The 20,878-nt window shown below is 41.7% G+C and overlaps 1 protein-coding gene across 2 annotated transcripts in view; it reads left to right on the top strand.

Moving 5' to 3' along the window:
• The window catches only part of LOC148025014 (CDPK-related protein kinase-like), a 30,162-nt gene extending 9,940 nt beyond the window's left edge, over window positions 1-20,222 (top strand). The window contains exons 2-11 of one of the 2 annotated variants that reach the window (XM_087694709.1): window positions 695-825; window positions 6,894-6,935; window positions 7,031-7,139; window positions 7,265-7,343; window positions 7,651-7,947; window positions 8,146-8,252; window positions 8,835-8,942; window positions 9,054-9,116; window positions 19,631-19,798; window positions 19,974-20,222. In XM_087694709.1, the coding sequence (XP_087550835.1) occupies window positions 695-825; window positions 6,894-6,935; window positions 7,031-7,139; window positions 7,265-7,343; window positions 7,651-7,947; window positions 8,146-8,252; window positions 8,835-8,942; window positions 9,054-9,116; window positions 19,631-19,798; window positions 19,974-20,084 (1,215 nt within the window). In that variant the 3' untranslated portion in view covers window positions 20,085-20,222. Of the gene's footprint in view, window positions 1-694; window positions 826-6,893; window positions 6,936-7,030; window positions 7,140-7,264; window positions 7,344-7,650; window positions 7,948-8,145; window positions 8,253-8,834; window positions 8,943-9,053; window positions 9,117-9,669; window positions 9,771-19,630; window positions 19,799-19,973 lie in introns of those variants that run through there. The other variant, XM_087694713.1, reaches the window with a different exon arrangement.
• Window positions 20,223-20,878: the final 656 nt, after the last annotated feature.

Raw genomic sequence — 20,878 nt, 5'->3', positions numbered from 1 at the left:
CCAAATCGTGGCCTGCAGAGTCTGCTATATTCTGCCCTGACTGTACTTGTCACAGCTGCACTGTTCATGGGGCTGAAAAGGCTTCAGAGAGAGCCTGTGAACTGCACCTGCAAAGTCTGCAATTGTGTGCCCTAACTCCACTGTTCGTGGGGCTGAGAAGGTTGGACAGAAAGCCTGTGTGTGGTGCCTTGACTCAGGTATGAAGATGGCACAGGTCTGCAGGGTAACGTCTTGAGTCTGCAGGTTGCACAGGATGGCAGTTGACAGCCCTTGTCCACTCTGCATGTCGCTCTGGTCCCACAGGCCATGATCTCTGTCCGTGTCTCCATGTGCTACTCTCTCTCTTTTGCTCAGAATGTTTGAGAGGCTGTTGGGTGTATGCCATTTGATAGCAGAGCGTTTTGTTCTTTTTCCCTCACGATTTGTGCACCCCTGAATTTGTGGGTGCAGGATGCTTTTCTGTTGATGCTTTGCTGTGTTTGAGATGAAGCATATTGTCATCCTTGGCTTGTCCTTAATTTTATTTTCACCACTATTGGTTATTAAACTCAAACATGCACCTATACTTTAATGCTATTTGGGATATTGTGTTTTGCAAGTCTATAGAGTGCTTTTTTTTTGGGAGAAATATCATTGTTGAGGATTATCATCACTGAGATGGTTAGCTTAAGTTGCGTTTCTTTAATTTGTGCAGATGTCTTCAGAAAGGGAAATTGAGGATGTACAACGAGAAGTAAAAATACTGAAAGCATTGTCAGGGCATACTAATTTGGTGCAATTTTATGATGCATATGAAGATCATGATAGAGTCTATATAGTAATGGAGTATGCATCTTTAAACCTTTCTGTATTTGATACTAGCACAGAAAATGATTAATGTTTTTATACTTATCTTTGTTGCATGTCTTCACATGTGCCAACTCGTGGTATTTATAGGAAACCTCACAGATCACAATTAATAACCCTTAACAGGAAAGTTAATCAAGTCCCTAATCTTTGTGAATGATATTTTTTTCCTTTTTGGAACTTGTGGAATTTTCCTGCTGACTCTAAAAAACTGTATGGAAATGCTCAAATTGGAAAGTGTGGAGAATGGAAAACAAAATGCTGCTTTAAATCAGTAATAATACCAACTAAGGGCTGTGGGATGAGCTTTCGTGTGAGAGAGCTTTGTGATGTGGACAAGGGAGCTTATGTATCTGGACATGATTCAATGACTTTGCCTTTGGAAGTTGGCAGATAGTTATAAATGGCATGGCTTTGAAGCCACAGAGTAACTTAAACTTGAGCATCACTACACCTATCGACAAGTCAACTATGTAAGAGTAGATAGAGAGTGAACACTGCATGAGGTTTTACTATCCTGGCCTTTTCCCTCTTTTGGTGCCCCTGGAATAGTCCCACCTGTATGGATGATGTATAAATATTTTCTTTGTTGGTACTAGAGAAGATGCTGTACAATAATCGAAGTCTATGAAAATCAAGACCCCCTGCACGTGCACTATAGAAACACCAAAGCAGCTGTGTAGTAAAATGCTGTGAGAAGACAGATTGTGAACTATCGGAATGCAGCAAGCAAGTGCATGGCATCTGTGCACATGTTTGTATATGATTACCTAGTGAACTTGATATATAGCTTTCTAAAACATTCAATCGGATCCTTGGTCATGAAATGCTTCCAGAAGATGGATTAGAATTTGGCCCAGGATTTCCAGCTTCTAACACAGTGGAACTGAGTATGCTGGGCCTCCCTGTAACATGAATTATATTTTTCCAATCTATTGCACGTCATTGAAGTCATACAAATAAGAAACAGTGCCCACTGAGCCAGCTTGAATTGATGCTTATCTCATCATATTCCCCTCTCAAAGAGGTTGGATAGAATTAAAGAGACGAATTGCCCATGGCTGCTTGCTCAAGTGGAAAATGAAAAGTCAGCAACTTTGAGAGTTGCTGCTACATCTCCCTATTCATGGAGTTAGGAGTGTTTGGTAAACATCGTCAATTGGTTGATGTTCATTGGCAACACCAATCTCATGTGGAGATGTGGCATATGGAGCCATAATGGCTAGAGCAGGGGAAGATGCTCATAAATTTATTAGTTGTGGCAAGAGAATGGCAAAGTAATTGCAAGTTAGAGAGCATGAGAAAATAGAAGGGGATCACAAGAAAAGACTCTTGCCTCCTCACTGTTTCTGATTTTCTTCACTGCCTCACTTGCTAAATGTTAGGGTATGGCCCATTTTGGGGGTCCATCAAACTTTGCTCACTTGACCATTCTTGGGACTGCCCAAGGCACACTATATCATGGCAGCTCTGTTGAGCTATCAAAACTTAACTCCTAAATTATCATATTTTTCAGGCATTTTTTGGATTCATAAGCAACCCAAAAATGCATTTTTTGTTTTTTTGTATGGCACTCCAGACTTTGCATGTTCTATAAAATGGATGAAGACTTGAAAATGTGCCCATCACTTTTTATCCCTAATCCCTCATCCAAGTTCATTCAGTGCCTTGCCAACATCATTACCTTCATCATCAACCTGTCCAACCGGCTGTCCACCCACAGCAGGTTGCCGCCCTGCTTTTACTGCTGCAGCCCACTCTCTCCCTGCTGCTTGGGCTCTCAGAAGCATTCAGGAAACTCTTTAGTGTGCTGCGTTTTCAGCTTCTTCCTGCTGTCACCTGCCATTGGGTGATTCACAGCTGCTGCATTTGCTCTTGGAGGGCTGCCAGCCGCTGCATTTTCTTCATCAGCATTTACATTTCATCTCTAGCTGCTCAGTTTGCCATCATCCCAGCTTGGAGGCTGCTTCTTTGTTCCAGCTGTTGACTAGCATTGATATCATGTATTGCAGCAGGTACATTCTTGCAGTTCATCTTGAGGTGGCTGTGTTTTGCCTACTAGGTGCTCCATGACATCTTCTACTACTTTGACTGGCTCTCAATTGCTGCATTTTCATCACGGCTCTCATCTACTGCATGGACATTATTCTTGGTGATTTTGCTGCACTTTTGAGTGATCCCTTCTTGGAGGATGATGGTCTCTAATGCTTGCTTAGTTGGCTCCCACGAGAGACATTGACTGTTGGATTGATTAATATCACCCTCTCTTCATTTGTTCATTCATTAGCATTCAGTGTTCATGAAGTGACTTGGTGTGAATGTATTAAGGGCACTCTAGGGTTAGGGCAGCCAAGTCCTATTTAAGGATGCAAGGCCTTATTTAGCTAATCATTGTGTGATCACCATTCTTGAACACTTAGCCGTCGTTTGTACACCGGGATGGTGTGGACTAGTGGTATGGGATGGTAGCTCTTGAGATGTGGTTGTGACACAGAGTGCTGCTAGCTCCCAGCATGGTTGCATTCTATGTGGACGGATCCATATAGTACGATCCGTCTAGTCCGATCGGACGTGTATGATCGGTTTGGTTTTCGTCCTTTTTTTTAATGAGTTGGTGTTAAAAGAAAAGTGGTTTTGCGCTTTAGCCTTTTCCTTTTTATTCTCATTGACCTCTACTTGTACCTCATTTACTACCTCCTCTTCTTCTCTCCCGCTTACAAGCTTCTCTACTCTTCTCTCTCCTACATTCACCTCTCTCTACCTCTACATCCTCCTCTTCCTCATGTCTCATCACCTACGTGTAGCTCTATTTCTATTTCCTCTTTCTTTACCTCCTCTTTTCCTTCCCCTACCTCTATCTATATCTCTATATTCTTAATCCCTATCACAATGCCTACGCCTCTTCATGAAGCCTTTGCATTACACAGCTTACCTTGAGTCTTAGCCTCTAGGCTCTTTTTATATCCACTACTTTTTGTACTTGCCACTTGGCACTTGTGACTTGCCATACCAGGATCCATGAATTACGATTCATCATCGCAACTAGCTTCTTTTTTTGATCCATTGTATGTGTCTTCAATCTTATAAATGAAATTGGATCTTGGAAATCCCTTATAACTAGAATCGTGGATTTACATTATCTCAATCTCTCATCATATTCATGACTCGTGGTTTGTAAAGTATAATAGTATTGAATGGATGATGCCTTGTGACAGTCTTATTTCTCACAAGTAGCCACTCTCATGTTAAAACAAGTAATATTTACTAGCCTATTTCTTAATTTTCTACTTATTTTTTTATGACATATGAAACACTGGATTTTATTCATCATTTTTTGTGTACATTTGGTACCATACTAAGTCCACAAACTAGATAGATCAGACAGATCGTACCTAACTACCTAGGCTCCTAGGCTCATGGGTGAGCTTGTTTGGCTCAATGGCTGGGAGATGAGTTTGATGTCCAGTCTCTTCATGTTCCTTGATAAAGCTTGTGTCATGTCTCATGTGCAGGTTGGATCCAAGGCGGATGTTTCATTGGTATCAAAGGGTCAACTTGCTATTTGGTGCAAGATGTGATGTGCACAAAACCACTTTTGCTTGTGGAACCGTGATGGTTTACACTTGATAGGTATGCTTTTATCTCATTTAGGGTGGTATGGGACACTACTAGCTAGAGGGGTGTGCATGGGGGGACATGTGTTGTAGGTGGTGGGTATGACAATGTACGCTTCTTGTGATACTCATGTTCAGGTGTGTGTTGAGGAGATGCTTTGTGCTAGTGTTTTTGGTGGTGTTAACAATTGTGGCCTAGGGAGTTGCCACTCTAGGGCCATGGCAGACCGTCATTGGTAGCTGAAGCCTTGTGCTTAGAATGTCATCAGCAATTAGTTTTAACATTAGCATTTAAGGTTAACATTAGCATTAAAATTTAATGTCAATGTCACATTCAATGTTATGGTTACAAAACATTAAAGGTCAACATTGATATTGTTTGTAAGTTTAATATTAATGGTAATCTTTATGTTAATGTCAATATCTGTCAATATTAATGTTACTTAGTTGAATTGTTTAATGTTGGGGGGAGAGAAAATAAGGACAAAGAGAGAGAAACAGGTGATCTGGCTGTGTGGCGTGAGGCAGCCTATCTGCATGGAGAGAGAGAAGAATAAGTGTTGATCTGTGTGGCTGAAAGGTCAATCTGCCTGCATGGCTTAAGGTGACCTGTTTCCATGACAAAGAGAAGAGAGACATTGTTGCTTGCGTGGCAGGTAATGCAACACGAGAGAGAGAGAGAAAGAGAGAGAGAGAGAGAGAGAGAGAGAGAGAGTTGTTGCAAGACTGCGCAGCATGGGCAGATAGGTGTTATGCTGTGATTTCTTCATGTGGTATCAAAGCAAAGACACTCTCAGAGCTGAAGATCCTCAATCCCTGTGAGGAACACAGGTAGCAAGGATCTACAAGTCCGCTATCAATCAGATTCCTTCATTCCATTCTGCTGTGACATTTAGGAGGACTACATTTCGTTCTCTCCCACTCTTTCATTTTAGAATAGGCCACCCATGATGGGAAGCTAGACACAACATGAGCCAAATGGACTTAAGGTGGCTAGTGTTGCTTCGTTTTCATCTCATCTTGCCCAACTTGCTGAACCTTGGTTTTGGCATTGCTTTGCTGCAGCACTTGTGTTGTTGCTTGGCTTCCTTTTAATTCGTTGTCATCAGCAGAAAAAGTCCCAAACTGCTGTGTTCCTATCCTCCAAGCCGTCCTTGATGGCTTCTAGCAGTTGTCTATGCGTATCCTCTGATTTTTTTGCATTACTTGGCTTAGAGGGGGGTGTGGAGAAAATAGTAGGAATCTTGGGTGGGGGACTACTCTTAAATGACTAAAACCAGCCTTTAGGCACCCAAAGGGCATTAAACCACATGAATGCAAATGCTTTAATCCAGCATCTTTTAAACACACTCACTTGGAGCTGGAATGCTCTTGTGGCACATGAGACACTTGTTGGCCCCAAAGATTGGCATCCCTTGCAGCACTTCTTCATTATTACAATAGAAAGCTCTGAATTGATTACATAACGCTGAATATCCAATAGTTTCCCACGACACAAATAGTCCATTGGTGCTCAATGACTTCCTCACCTTCATCATTGGACTTTGATACCTACAAGTTCTAATTAAAGGGTAATGGACCTTTGGAAAGAGTTAAAATTTATCTTCTTACCCAAAAGATCCATCCTTTGAGCTGAGCCTAACTAACTGTCAACATTGCCAATTTCAAAAATGTAAAATAACTCAAACCAAAAGGCATCCATTATTTATAAGCCCATACAGGTTGAAAACGATCTCTCATGAACATAGATACTCCTGAAAAATGGTTTTAGTTTTTGGAGAAAGAAAGTTGTATTTGTCAAATGAACAAGGTAGTAATGAGTTAAGTACTTGCTTTAAAGATGCAACTCCTGCAACTGTCTATGATGCATCTTTCGTATATAGTGGATACAAAGTTTGAATGCAGATATTTAATTGTTTGGGATTTGGAAGATAATCAGCTGGGCTAGCAGATCATGAATACATTTTTGAGTGGTTTAGATTTGGCCCTAAGGTGCAAGCTGGACAAACTAATGTTAATATGTTATCATTGGTAGAAGAAGATTCAGTGCAAGGTAGGCCTTTTATGATATTTTCTTGGTATAACAAAATTTTTCAATGTGCCCAGTTCTTTTACAAAAGTCACAAACAATGTCTTTCTTCCCTTTGTACTTGTTGTTAACATAGAGCACATGTTCTTTTTTTGAAGCACTTGCTTCCTCTTTACCTTTGAGTTTTTTCTCTTCTTCAAGGAGTGATGCTTTGATGTCTACTATCTTTGGATTTGACATATTAATTAGTGTGGTAGAGACAGTTCATTTTCCACCACCAATGTATGCTGAGATAAGCATGATGGATGCATACCTCTGCTTATGTTTTTTCTCATCTATGGTTTCATAGTTTCTAGATTCAAATAGTTTCTTTGGAGGTCTTAATGCTTATGGCGCACATGCAGGTTATGCTCAGGAGGTGAACTTTTAGATCATATTCTCACAAGGTGAGTGGAGGTTCTGAATCCTACATAGAATATGCTTGTTAAAGCTAATTTCTTCTACTGAACAATGAGAATGGGTTGTAATTTACTGTTGGCAGAGGAGGCAGGTATGAGGAGGATGAAGCAAAAGCAATAGTAGCCCAGATGTTGAATGCCGTATCTTTTATCCATCTTCAGGGAGTTGTCCATCGGGATTTGAAGCCAGAGGTTAACTTAATGCCTTATTTTTCATTAGCTTCACACTTATTTAGAACTTCAAAGTGGAAAGTCATAATTTTTCTCAACTTTACCTACCCTCTCTCTAAGTTCAAATACTTGTTGGCTCTATGCAGAATTTTCTATTTAGTAAGCAGGATGACAGCTCTCTTATGAAGGCTATAGATTTTGGGTTGTCAGATTTTCTTAATCCTGGTACATTCAAGCTAATCTGTATCAATCTGTAGACAATATATTTTGGGTTGTCATATTTTCTTAATCCCGGTACAGTCAAATTAATGAGTGTCAATCTATACACAATGTGGAATCTTACGTGCATAGCATTCAAGCATGATCAAATCTGATGTCAAATACTTCTTTTTTTGTGTCCCCCTACATTGGCTTCATATTTCGTATACAGGCTTGAAAGTGCTAGGTTAGGCGCCTTGTTTAAAGAAGTTTGAGCTTTTTTGGCATTCAAAAAATTAAAACTCAACGTAGACATTATTGTGGTCTCTGGCAGATGTAATGTTAACGGATATTGTTGGGAGTGCGTACTATGTTGCACCAGAAGTACTTGAACAGTCCTATGGTACAGAGGCTGATGTCTGGAGTATTGGTGTGATTGTTTATATCCTCCTTAGTGGCAACCGGCCATTCTGGGCACAAACAGAGTCTGGAATATTTCATGCAGTTAGACAAGCTATACCAAACTATGATGAAATTCCATGGCCAACGGTGTCTGATCAGGCAAAAGATTTTGTCAAGGGACTACTGATGAAAGACCCAAGGAAACGATTAACAGCTGCTCAAGCATTGAGTAAGGCATCTGTTATCACCTCATGACCAGCTGACAGCACCTATAGATCCCCACCCAAAACCCCCCCACACCCCATGCTCCCAAAAACCTGCCCGCATGGGGGTCCCTTGGTCCATAAAAATACCTTTAGACTAATTTACACCACTACTGTAAGATTAGATTGTATAACGTCCAAAACTAACAGGGATTTTTTTGCAGCTCATCCATGGCTTCGTGAAAATCAAAAAGTCCCTTTAGACATGATGACTCTGAAATTAGTGAAGTCATATCTCGAATCATCATCACTGAGGCGGTCAGCTTTGAAGGTAGGGACATTCTAAACATTTATGTTGCACAAATGAAGTTGCCTGTTAAAAAGCTCCCTTCCCACTACTGTTACTGCAGATTATGGGGTTGAGTTTTGTTCATACAATTATATTTGTTTAAGTTTAACAAGACTCCACATACATAAATTGAGTACTTAAATGTTTGGATTGTTTATATATGGAGTAGATTTTTACACAGGGAACAAAGATATTGAGTATTGTGCTAGTTGCAGTTCACAGCCTAGTCAGCAGATGGTTCTGATTAAATTCTTTGCTGCATGATCTGATGAATGGTAGAAAACTCCATCTTGAGCATCTGAGCATCCACTAGATCACTTTAGGACAGCAGACCTTGGTTGTATGCTTATCTTTGTAGTGTACAGACTGTAAGTTGAAGGCTGTCCAATTGTAATGCTTTGATGATTCTCAACCTGTTAATGCACAAGCCTACCTGGTCTTCCTGCTTATCCCCATCCCCCTCAAAAAGCAAGCCTGTCACTTTGTCATTTGAACTCAAGAAAAGATAGTGTTCCCTACCAAGAATCTGCCTAGTTTAGGTGTAATCTTATTTGTTCTTTGTAGGCCTTGGCTAAGACATTGACAGAGGAGGACTTCTATTTTCTTGGGGCTCAATTTATGCTCCTGAGACCAGAGAAAGACGGAGGTATAACATTAGAGAACTTCAAAATGGTGGGTTTGTATGCCTAACTTTTGAATTTTTCTTAGCACATATCTGTCTGTCAGTCAAATATGAAAGCTATGGATAGTAACTAATGCCTTTCAGGTGTTTTTCTGCAACAGGCTCTCCTCAAGTCTGCAACTGAAGCAATGAAAGAGTCTCATGCTTGGAGAATCCTTAAATCAGTTTGTGTTTCCTCTTGGTTTCTTTTGAATGTTAATTTTGCATCCTACTGTATCTTTGCTCTCCTCCTTTTCGAATGTCAATTTTGCATCTTACTGTATCTTTGCTCTTCTACTTTGAGTGATGTTAGACTAGGCTGGAAAGACACTATGGGAGTGGGGATGGAGAGCTTGCAAGCTTCTGTCTGCTTTGTTAGAGATTGTCATCCCCTGGATAGGCATTCATCAGAGATGGGTTGTGTACATGCATTTCCTGTTAGACAGGCATTTGAGAGCAGTTTTCGTCAGAGTTGTGTCTTGTGATCAGGATGGTTGTGCCATGTGGCAGTGTTTACAGCCATTGCATTTATGGCGGGAGTGCCACGAGGCAGTGCTGGGCAGATTCGTGTGTGCTGGAGCAGTCGGTGCATTTATTGCACATGCCACATGTTATTTTCAGGCAGTCAGGCTGATTTCTGCCCAGTTTGGCCATCATTTGTGGGCTGACCTGATGCTGATCTGTGGGCTATATATATTCCAGCCCTTCACACACACTTTGATACAGTTCTGTTTGCAGATTTCAGGGATTGAGGTCGTGCAGATTTCAGCAGACTTTGAGGTGTACAGCAGGGTGGCATCATCGAGGTGGAGATACGCAGACATATGCACTGCGCTCATGTACATATCTGCATTCTTTATTCAACATTCATTGACTGCAGATTTCTGCGTTCTTCTTTTGTCTCTCTTCTCTCCCCCTTTCTCTCATGTTCATTTTCTCTCAGTTTTGTCCATACGCTTCCGCATTCATTGCACTCTGACATGATATTGGAGCAGTGTAGAAGGGCTGATTAATCATTGACAGACCTGATTGGGAGGATTCTTCGCGACAAAAGTTTGAGTTTTCAGCCTTTGGAGGCTGTGGTGAGCAGGTTGTGTGTGGAGGAGGAGCGAAGTTGCTGTTTTTTGCAGGTCCTTGCTGTTCACGAAGGAGGAAAGGCTGCGTTTTCAGCCTTGTGCTGTAGATTTTGAGTTTTCATCACCTTTGGCATGTGAAACTCTTTGAGGACGAGTGGAGAAGGCCTAACAGGCACAGGTACTGTGCACGGGGCCAAAGGGGCTGCCCTTGTTTCTGTGCAGGTCATTCTGTTTACAATGTTGACCGAAATTGACGTAGAGTTTTAGGCTATTCTGGACCGTAAGGTCCTTTTGTGCCGGCTTTGCCTTCAGATCAAAAGCTTGATGGGGAGAATTACCACATCTAGCGTGTAATGATAATCGCCATCTTGGAGTCTTATGATTTGGCAGAGCTTGTGACCAAGGTTGTAGACCGTCTTATAGCTCTTGATGCCTCCAAGATTTTTTCAAATGAGAAAGCTGAGTTGATGAAGGTCCAGGCATATTGGGACAAATTGAATGCCTGTATCCATTCTTTCCTCTTTCTCTCTTGCACTCCAGCCGTCATTGCTCATATTAAGCACTTGACTGTGGCTTAGGATATATAGCTGGAGCTTTGATCAGATGTACAATTGGATGACCATAATGAAGTGGGTGTCCTTGGAGGCTCAGATGAGGCCTTTGAGTCCTGGCAAGTCTTTTTCTATATGGGAGCATGTTAATAAGCTTCGGCAATTACAGATGCAGGGTCCAACGCGCAGGGAAGGCGATTACATCGGAGAGCGATAACTCATCTTTCTCAGTTACCGTCCCGATTTAGTGTATTTTACTCCATCTTGATTGCTTGAGGATGGATTGAGACTCTTTGTTGGGAAGACTTGGTTCCTATGCTTTTGGACTAGGAGGAGCAATTGAAAGGACATAATGCTTCCAAATAGGAGGCATTGACAGGTCGGTCCTCTGAGAAGAAGGGGAAGATCCAAAAGAAAAAGAGGGAGAACAAATCGAAGAAGGACAAAGTGAAGGATTTCACTTGTCACATATGTGGCAAGATAGGTCACTGGAAGAAGGATTGCCCCGACAAGGAGAAGAAGGACAAGGGGAAGTCTTCAAAGGATTTAGGAGCGGTGGTTGCTTCCGCGTCAGCTTCCTTTCTCCACTTGGAGGTGATTGGGGGATCGACCCTGGGGCTTTTGATACTGCGTTGATGACTCCACACCCTTGTGAGTGAATTGTTCATAGTGGAGTCTCTCAGCGTATGACTCCTTCCACAAGTGTTGCACATTTGTAGCCTTTGCATGGATAGATTCTCATCGGCGATAGCCTTTTGTCCCTATTTAGGGGTAGGGTCATATGCAACTTATTCCAAATGGGTAGGGTGGTGCTTATACTTAAGAGGTGCTTTATGTGCCAGGCTTGGGTTACCATTTTCTTTCGGTATACACAATTTGTACCCTTAGCCTCTTGGCTGAGTTTGACGAGGATTACTTTCGGATTCTTGATTATGGATCAGGACATGTGCTTTCTTGTTTTTATGAGGAGCATGGAGTCTACAAGCTAAGGTTCCCTTCTGCCTTGACCTCTCTTCTTCTTATCTCTCAGACACAGTCCGAGCTTTGGCATGCTCAGTCTAGTCATCTACATTATGATTACCTTTGGAAGGCTTCTAGGGGAGAGCTTGCCGAGGTATGCCAGACATTGTGGTGAGCCATCAGCCCTGTGTCTCTTGCATTCGTGGAAAACAACATCATGATGCTATTTCCAACAAGGCTTTGAGATGGTCTTCAACACCCTTGGAGCTTGTTTCTATAGATTTGTGTGGACCTATGAGGATGGAGTTCCTTAAGGGGAGCTTGTATTTCATGCTGATTGTGGACGATTTTAGTAGGATGACATGGGCTTATTTTTTGCAGCTGAAGTCGGAGACTTTCTCCCACTTCAAGAATTGGTCTCTCTTTGAGGAGAGCCGATTAGGCCGGAACCCCAAGACATAACGATCAGATAAGGGAGGAGAATTTGTTTCTAACGAGCTTGCTAGGTTTTTTGCAAATATCCACCAGGAGTTTGCAAACACAAACACACCTCAAGAGAATGGCATATTCGAGTGGAAGAACCGAAGTGCGATTGAGATGACTTGCACGATGATGGAGCATTGACAAACATCTTAGTGTCTTTGGGCCAAGGTTGTGGCTATTGTAGTCCTCATCCTTAATCGCTTCCCCCACTTTGGACGTTGTTGATATGACACCCTATGAAGCCTATTTTGGGTCTAAGCTTGATGTTTCTTATTTCAGGTTCTTTGGATGTGACGCCTATGTTCATATCCTGAAGACACAATGTGATAAATTTGAAGTGGCTTCTCGAAGTTAAGTGTTTGTGGGCTACTGCTCGCAGTCCCAGGGTTACTGTATGTATGATCCCGTTAAGCCGGATGTCTACACGAGCTAAGATGTTCAATTTGTTGAAGTTTCAGCTGCAGAGGTGGGAGCACCTTGTGCTTGGAGATCTAGGAGATAGTTGGGCGCCAACGACAATACCTTTGGAGCCCGTGCCTCATGGAGATGCTTCATCTTCGGAAGAGGATATTCCTTCCCCACCGGCTTCCTTGGCTGAGCCACTGCTGGTGGATGTTCCAAAGACTTCAGCAGATGGTGTGTGTTGAGGAGAGGTCCAGCCTCCTCCTTGTTTGGCACGAGACATACTCTGTGATTCATTGTTTGCTTAAAATAGTTTGACAACTTTCTGGCTGGCCTCCTAGCCAAAGTTCTTAAATCTAGGCAGGAGGGAGCGGCTTGAATCCTTCCCTGGCTTTCTGCTGAAAGTGCTCTTTGCTCATTGGCTGATGCCACAATTAAGTACTCTGGACTGAAATGTCCACTGCCTAGATTATCTGTGGGCCTAGATAAATATTTGGGTTCATATGCCTGAATTTCAAGTCAGCCAAGTATTGGATAATGACTGAGTCTTTCTGCAACGCAGTCTACTCAAATCTCCGACTGAAAGAATGCCTTGCTTGGAGAAGTTTGATATTAGAATGTATTGGCTTCTTTCTGAATGCCAACTTTTGTGTGCTCCTTACCCGGTTGGCACAACGCACTATGGCAGCAGAGATGGAGAATTTGGCAGCCTCTCTCTGCTCCAATGTTTCATTAAGCAGATAGTTTCACCACTATCTGACTGGCTGGGTAGTCAGAGCTCCTAAATTTAAATGGGAGGGAGCAGCATTCTTTTTTCCTGAAAAAAGGTGTTGCTAATTATACCACTCAGAAAGTACAATGAAGTACGAGTGCTCAGCAATCTAGCTGGAGCTGTCTGTAGATCAGGAACCACTCATATATGAATACAAGGCTCCCAGGGCAGTCATGGGGGGATGGGGGATAGAAGCCATGGAGGATGTAGCACCATCGAAGGTGGCTGTTCTGTATTGTGAAAAACAGGCCATGGTGGCTGGCCACACCAAGTGTGATTGAACTGTGGTTGGTGCCAAGAGTCACCCTCTAGCTGCTTCTAGCAGCCATGAAGGGGAATGTATGATGGACGGTCAAAGCTCTAATAGAGTAGCGTACATCAAAATGATTTAACGGCTGAAAATCATCTGACAGCGTGCCTCCTAGCTGTGCAGCCTTGTGATCCCTATTAATCTCCCAAACCTCTAATTGTGATGCCATAGGCTCCAACATGAGGTGGTTGGGGAAATCCTGCAGGCCTACCATGGCCCATGAGCCAGCCTCCATGATGATCATATAATGCATCTTTACTCATATAGTAAATGGTGGCCTTGGCTGACTGATTGCTAGCAGAAGCTTACCTAAGAGAGGCAATCAGGCTAGGCACAACTCGAAGGAGTAGGGGGCAGGCTCCACTCTAGATTGGCTACGCTACCTCACATGACCATAGGCAATGCTTTGGAGTCTCCAAGCGCTGCCCTAGCTTGTTGATTCCATCCTGTTATGTCTAGGCCAATGAACTCCTGGCTGCTAGACCCATCAGGGCTGTGTCAGCAAGGAAATTTACTGGCTTCTAGGTGACTGCTGAGGCTGCTAGAGCCCCTCTCCTAGTCCAGCTCATCCAAAAGCCCACGTGCCCAGATCCAAAGGCACCACTCTTGGATGTTTGACAAATTGTGTGTGGATCCAATTGCCATGTCTCCCCTTGGAGGCCTATAACTTATCCTTCTCCAAGGGATGTCGAGGAAGTCAAGATCTAGCTGTCCCTTGTCTAGAGCTAATAGGTCGCCTTTTGTATGAAAAAGAAAGTGTTTGGGTGGGCACCACAAACTTTGCGTGCCACCTGCACTAGAATGTCCATAGGCGAAAATTGTATTGCCCACCCATGTCCTAGTTGCATAGGCTTTCTGTAGGGGGGAGCTAGCTAATCCCAAGAGATTGTTGCATCAATCTCTTGCCTCTTGGTCTCTACTAGTCTCGGACATCCTATTGCCTCTTGTAGCACCTTCAGATTCGCACCCTGTAAATGTTTCTCCATACCTTGATGGAGTAGGTAGGGCCAACCTCCCAGCCAGACCACTAGATGTGAGTGTGCTCCTCAAGGTGCATCCTATTGTGATCTTGAATGTGTGGATTTTTGTAACCAACCTTTATATATCAACTATTCTTAAGGTGTATTGGCCCAATGATTCACATTACTTTGATGATCATAGAGGTCGAAATATAATTTATATATTTTTTGAGTATTTAACAAAATGCAGTTAAGTGCTTCTCATTTCCATTCAAGGTTGGTGAATGGCCATAGTGCTTTGAAATTACAAATGGGTCTTCATGGATGAGATGCCCAAGAGAAACTAAAAGTATAGTTGGATGGTTATATTTACTAGAAAGCCCAGATGACTAAGACTTTTCCACTAGGGTTACTAATTGACTAGAAGCCCACATAATGAGTTGTTTCACAAGGTGAAACTAGATACTCACAATCAAAGAAACAAACCATGAATTGATCCTATACAATGAAGCTAACTTGAATCCAAATTTGGCAACTCCTAAATTTTAGGAGGTTACTTTCTTTGAAAGTTACTTGAATGGAAATTCTGTTTATATCAAAGGCTCTGGATTTTTGCAAGGAATAATTTTTTCTTTTATATATTTTTAGAATAGATGGCTTAGAAGCTTCGTTCTCTAGAAACCTAACATGTGATATCTAGAATTGGACATGTGTCACTTGAAAGTGACAAGTGTCCCTACGTGTCATTTTGCTTAGCGCTTTTCACTTTTAGAAGACACTTGTATTTTGTAGCCTCTACACTCCACTTTTGAGCACCCAAGCCTCACACCTATACATTAAAGGCTTCTCTCTTCAGTTCCACAATCTCTATCGTTGAAACTTCAGCCACATGCTATGTATTTACCTATCTAATACTCATCTAAGGAGCACTTTCTACTTGGTTTAATCGAATCAAAGTATGAAAGAAGAAAATCAGCTTGCTATTGGAGTAAGCAGAATTTAGGGTTTTAAAACCCTAATTTTCAGATTTTCTGCAAATTAGCCCTATTATATTTGGTTTAGGCATTTTATACTAGTGATTTGCCTCAACAAAATTCTGTAAAGGGGGAGGGGCTAGTTTCCCTCTCAGTGTGGTGTCATTTCTCTCTTTCTTTCTTTCATTGGCTCTTTGTGTTTTCTTTCCATGAAGAAGCTTAAATTGAATGAGAATATTTACATCAAGCCTTTTAAATCATAACATCATAAATGAAGCCAAAAGGCTACCTAAACACAATACAAGTATCATGTGGGAAGCACAAAAAGGAGTGGAGTGGACAATATTCGGCCACTTGAGTGAGGACTAGGCCAATCAAAACCATGGAAGAAATTTGCTATAATAGTAATCCTCGAACATGGGTCATGTGATCAAGCATAACCTAGGTTAAATAAAAAAATAAAGGCATTATGGGTGTGCCAAATGTGCAAGAGAACAGCCCATTTCGGAAAATGGAAAAGGCAAGGATGATTTGGTTGCAAAGTGGTCAAAGAAGGCATCTTGCCCATGACCCAAGAATAGATGGCTGTTTATTGCTATGTCATTGAGGTCCACACATAGGAAATAAAGCTCCAAATTTGTCTTGTAATAGGGTAGGGGATGAAAATATGAATTGGGGTCTTATACATGTAGTGCAAAAGATACAATGGCCATTGGAGATCTTGCAAGTACACAACACATCCCTAATGGGAAGACCCCCAATAAGCAACCTCCATATGAAAACTTTTCCCTGATTAGGAATCTTGGGCTTCTTGTAGAATTGAAGAAATCTATTACACATGTAGTGCAAAAGATACAATGGCCATGGGAGATCTTGCAAGTACACAACACATCCTTGATGGGAAGACCCCCAATAAGCAACCTCCATATGAAAACTTTTCCCTGATTAGGAACCTTGGGCTTCTTATAGAATTAAAGAAATCTATTCCGCCACTTTCCTTTGCTATTCGGAACATGCCATACTTTGTTGTCCTTCCCAGTGACCCATCTCTTACCATCAACCATCTTATGGTAAATTTGATTAGCCGACTTTTTAGGAAATCTTCTAGTTTCACAAATGGCCAATCCTACCAAGGGAAAGAAGGCTGAAAATTAGACAATTGAGTATGCCGCTGAAGATGCTCATGACAGGTTGATCAAATTTGGCGATAGCATTTAGACACTTAGAAGTACTAGCGAATGTGACCAAAAGAATAAAGATGGGCCTGACTAGGAAACAACATCATGTATAGTTTGCAACCCCAATCTAGCCATCCGATTTAATTTATTTTGTTGCAAATCTTTGTCAAGCCAATCTAGCGGCCTAGAATTGGCCAACACTTTCACTTGTAATGAACTAGCCTCCTCGAAGATCAAGGGGATGTCAAATTGTAAAGTGTAGAATGGGATAACAGTATGATCATGAGAGATACTAGTCTCCTTAATAAAATTTTTTGCAATATTAGTCCAAGGATGACTTTGCACACATAGAGCCTGCAAAAGAGCCAATCTCAAAGCTGTCATATGGAGATTGACGTCCAACAAAGCAACCCCACCCAACCATTTTGGAGTACTAACGTCTTGCCAAGGTATCTACATCTAACCTAGACTATTCCCTTTCTTTTTCCACGACATAAAGTGAATGGGCTGCATCAATTCTAGGAGAAGCTTCTTGGTGTGGGGAAGTAAGGGCAAAAAATATGAGAGCATATTAATTATGATGGATTGTGCAACCTTCAGCCGCACATGAAGATGCTAGCCCTAAGATTTCCAATACATAAACCTATCATGAACTTTGGAAGACATCCAATCAAGCAAGGCCCGAGGAGTCACATCCATGCCGATGGGATAACCCAAGTGCTGGGTAATTTCACCTTTAGAAACAAGCGCTCCTTGCCAGTCCAAAACTTGCAAATCTCTCTCTCTCTCTCTCTCTCTCTCTCTCTTTACTGCCTTGGATTGCTCCCCAACACCTCTCTCTCTCTCTTTATTAATTTTACAGTGATAATTGATCAAGTTGAATAGATCAAAATATTGTCACTCTCACGTTCTTCCTATTGTTTACATTGGTAATAGAGCAATGACTTTTTCCTTGTAAGAAATTTTGTGGGGTCATAACATCTTTGGGCTGAACATTCTCATGCTGGTCTACTACGTCAAGAGGTGAAGAGGAGAATTATGACCAACAACTAGAAGGCTCCCGACACGCATCTGTACGCTTCTCTGATTATGAAAATATACAAAGATACATGGAGCTGGAAGCCGATCCAAAAATCCAAGCCTTGATGGAGAGAATAGCAAAAACAAAGGCTGAAGCGAAGGTCTTTGAAGGTTTTTTGACAAAGAAGGCTCTTGAGACAGATGCTTCTATGGCTGTGAAGGCCTACCTCAGTATGAGAGATAATGTGTTATTGATGTATCGAAGTCTACGAAGGTTTACACATCACCAATTATTCAAGGATCCACCCATATTGTAACTTTGAAGTCTCATCATACAAGTTGCCTCTTGTCCCAAAAAACCCTGCATGAAGAAGGACAAGGAGAGAATTGGACTCTAGGCCCATATACTAGGATGGTGTGGATTGGTTATATGGATGAACAACCCTCGTGACATGAGTGTGGCTCGTTTTGGTACTTGTCCTAGGCTTGGTCTTAGGCTTGCAGTGAACCCACTTGGTTGCATGGCTGGGAGGTGAGTTTGATGTCCACCTTATGGCTTTTTCGATGTGAGTATGGCTTGTGGTGTGCCTTGTGTGTAGGTTGGATCTAGGTGGATCTTTTAGACATGTCACACTAGATTTTGCAAAGTAGAAGTGTAATACTTGTAGAAGCGTTGAGTCTACAATTTGTATACAAAGGCAAAACTTAAGTGAATGCACCACAAGAGAGAACAAAGTCCAACTAGTGTGAACACATGAGGTGCCAAAATGATGTCTAGCACTCTCTTCGAGCTCATATGAGATCATCATGAGGAAGTAAATGAGGGCTAGAGCACATTACAAATAGACACAATGCTAAAGGTGAACAGCCAAGGGATGAAAAAGAGTGGAAGAACACATGAAGGAAGTTGAAATGCAAAGACAAAGGGAGCTTAATGACCAAAATGCACCGCCACACAATTAAACTGCAATCGTGGGATATCTCAAAATTCTTGAGAGACCATCGAGAGGGCCAAGATCATGGGAGAACACAACCTCGTACCATGTTAGAATGACACAATGTGGAATTGAAGGAACAAGGTTGATAAAGATAAGAGACAAAGCATCAAGATGGAAGGTAATCCACTAGTGTGCAACATGATGAGATGCAAAAGCCATAACCATGAAGAAAGAGTAGCAATGGTAGTCTCCCTTCCACACCAAGGGCAGCAGCTCTCAGATAGGTAGTCTCCACATTGAGATGCCAAAGTCTGCAAGTTGGGGATCCTAAAGTTGGCATAAATAGGCAAGAGTCAGGTAAGTGAGCATGCCATGAGAAGAAGAAACAAAGGCCAACTAGCATGAGCACATATGAGGTGCTAAGGTAACCTCTAATAGATAGACCCGGATGTCCAAAAATACAAGTCTGAAAACTTTTACATGTAACACTGTACCTTTACATTCCGACACATGATGCTCAGTGAGATTTAGAGTTTTCTGAAGGAATGCTGTATTGAGGTTACCTAAGGACTGGTGAGAATCATGGTTGGGGAAGAGAGACTGTCTTATGAACCTTTCCAAGACTTCTGAATCTATGTAGAAGGTTGTTTGTTAGCAGAGTGGAGGAAGTATTCAGTGCTAGGGATGATTTTAGTGTTTTCAATGCCCTCACCTTCAAATTCACTAAGTGGAAGCCCAACGCTTAGGATGTGGGAGTGTAACCACAACCCTCTTAGTTGCAGTGACCCCTGACTTTGTAAATGGACATATATGTTGCCTGCAGTGTGTAGGTGCATATGTGGCTCTTGTCGTAGGAATGCAAATGACTCTTGCAGTCACTCTGCTGCTTGGCGAGGTTTCAGATTTCTTAGTGCCTCTCATCAAGGATGTGGTGTGTCAAGGATGAATAAATAAAAACACCTGTTGACCGAAAAAAAACTTTTCTGCTGTTGTGTCATGTGTCCTGTAAATAATATGCTCTCAAGTCACAGCCTTCAAAGCTTACAATAAGAATTGTTGTTTACTGGCTTCTGCAGATGAATGCCCTCAGCTTGCACAAAATGTATTTTCATGAGTTTTGTGCTGCAGCCATGAATGTTCATCAACTTACGATGTCAGAGAACTGGCAATATAATCTTCGAAGGGCGTATGAATATTTTGAGAGAAAAGGGAACCGGGTGGTTTCAGTCCAGGAATTAGCTGAGGTGATTTGATTAGATAAGAATGGGTATCTCTGAACTATTGGCAAGGTTCAAGCTAACATGGCAGTGCATTTTGTGCCTTGCTTCTTGTCACCTTTTCGAACTGCTGACACATAAGTTTGTGTGCAGAAACCTGATGCATGTGCACTGATTATGATACTTTTCAATGTGTTTGCAGGAAATGCAAATTCCTGAGACAATCCCTGCCAGTACTTTTCTACATGACTGGATAAGGCTTGAAGATGGAAAGCTAAGTTTCACAGGATTTACGAAGTTGTTATTTGCGTGACATTTTAGTGGCAGGCTCATTTGGGGATCAAATAACATAGATCATGTTGTACATTATCCATTGTATCATCCTGATGATAGCAATACCAATTCATGGGGTGAATACTTTGCAACCAAATTGGAAACTAATTTGCTTTGATGATGTCTAGACTCTTGTGAAGTGTCACCTCTACCAGAACTAAATGTCTGAATGCAACCACAAGATAACTTGTGTAGTGTTTCAAATCTGATTATGAATCTAACATTTTGACCATAAATGAACATGGCATACTGCTGGTCGGTGGTGGATAGGTGACAAACTCTTTTTGGCCAGAAAAAGAGTGGCCAGTGAGGCCACTCAAAATAGAACTGTAAATACAAGGGTTCAACAGCATGATTGGAGGTTTTTGTGGTCGTGCAAGTGATTATTGTTCCAACTTCCAACCTAATATAGCCACGTACTTTGGCCCTGGAAATCAAATTCGAAAGCTCTAGTTATAGATGCATGATTCCTTGTAGGTCTCTAACTAAATGTTAAAAAATCCAATGAGGCAATAGTAAAGCAGGCTTGTGCACAAGTTCTGATCGCAGCTACACACAAGGACTTCGTAGGGGTGGAGGTTCTGATGTACTTGCAAGTTCTACCATGTAATCAAGCTTTGGAACTTGTCTTTAAATTTTATAATGTCATATGTACATTTAATGCTCCAAATAGTGTGTTTTTTTTGTTTCCAATGAGTACCATTCTTTAAAAATAGAGATTCCTTCTCTAACAAGTAGTTTGCACAGCTACAACATATCATGTCATTTGTGCTA

The sequence above is a fragment of the Lygodium microphyllum genome, chromosome 15, assembly GCF_053477565.2.
Source record: "Lygodium microphyllum isolate KBCC chromosome 15, Lygodium_microphyllum_v1.1.10, whole genome shotgun sequence".
NCBI classification, from domain to species: Eukaryota; Viridiplantae; Streptophyta; class Polypodiopsida; order Schizaeales; family Lygodiaceae; genus Lygodium; species Lygodium microphyllum.
The sequence above is the reverse complement of the archived record's forward strand: the minus strand, read 5'-3'. Positions and strand labels throughout refer to the sequence as shown.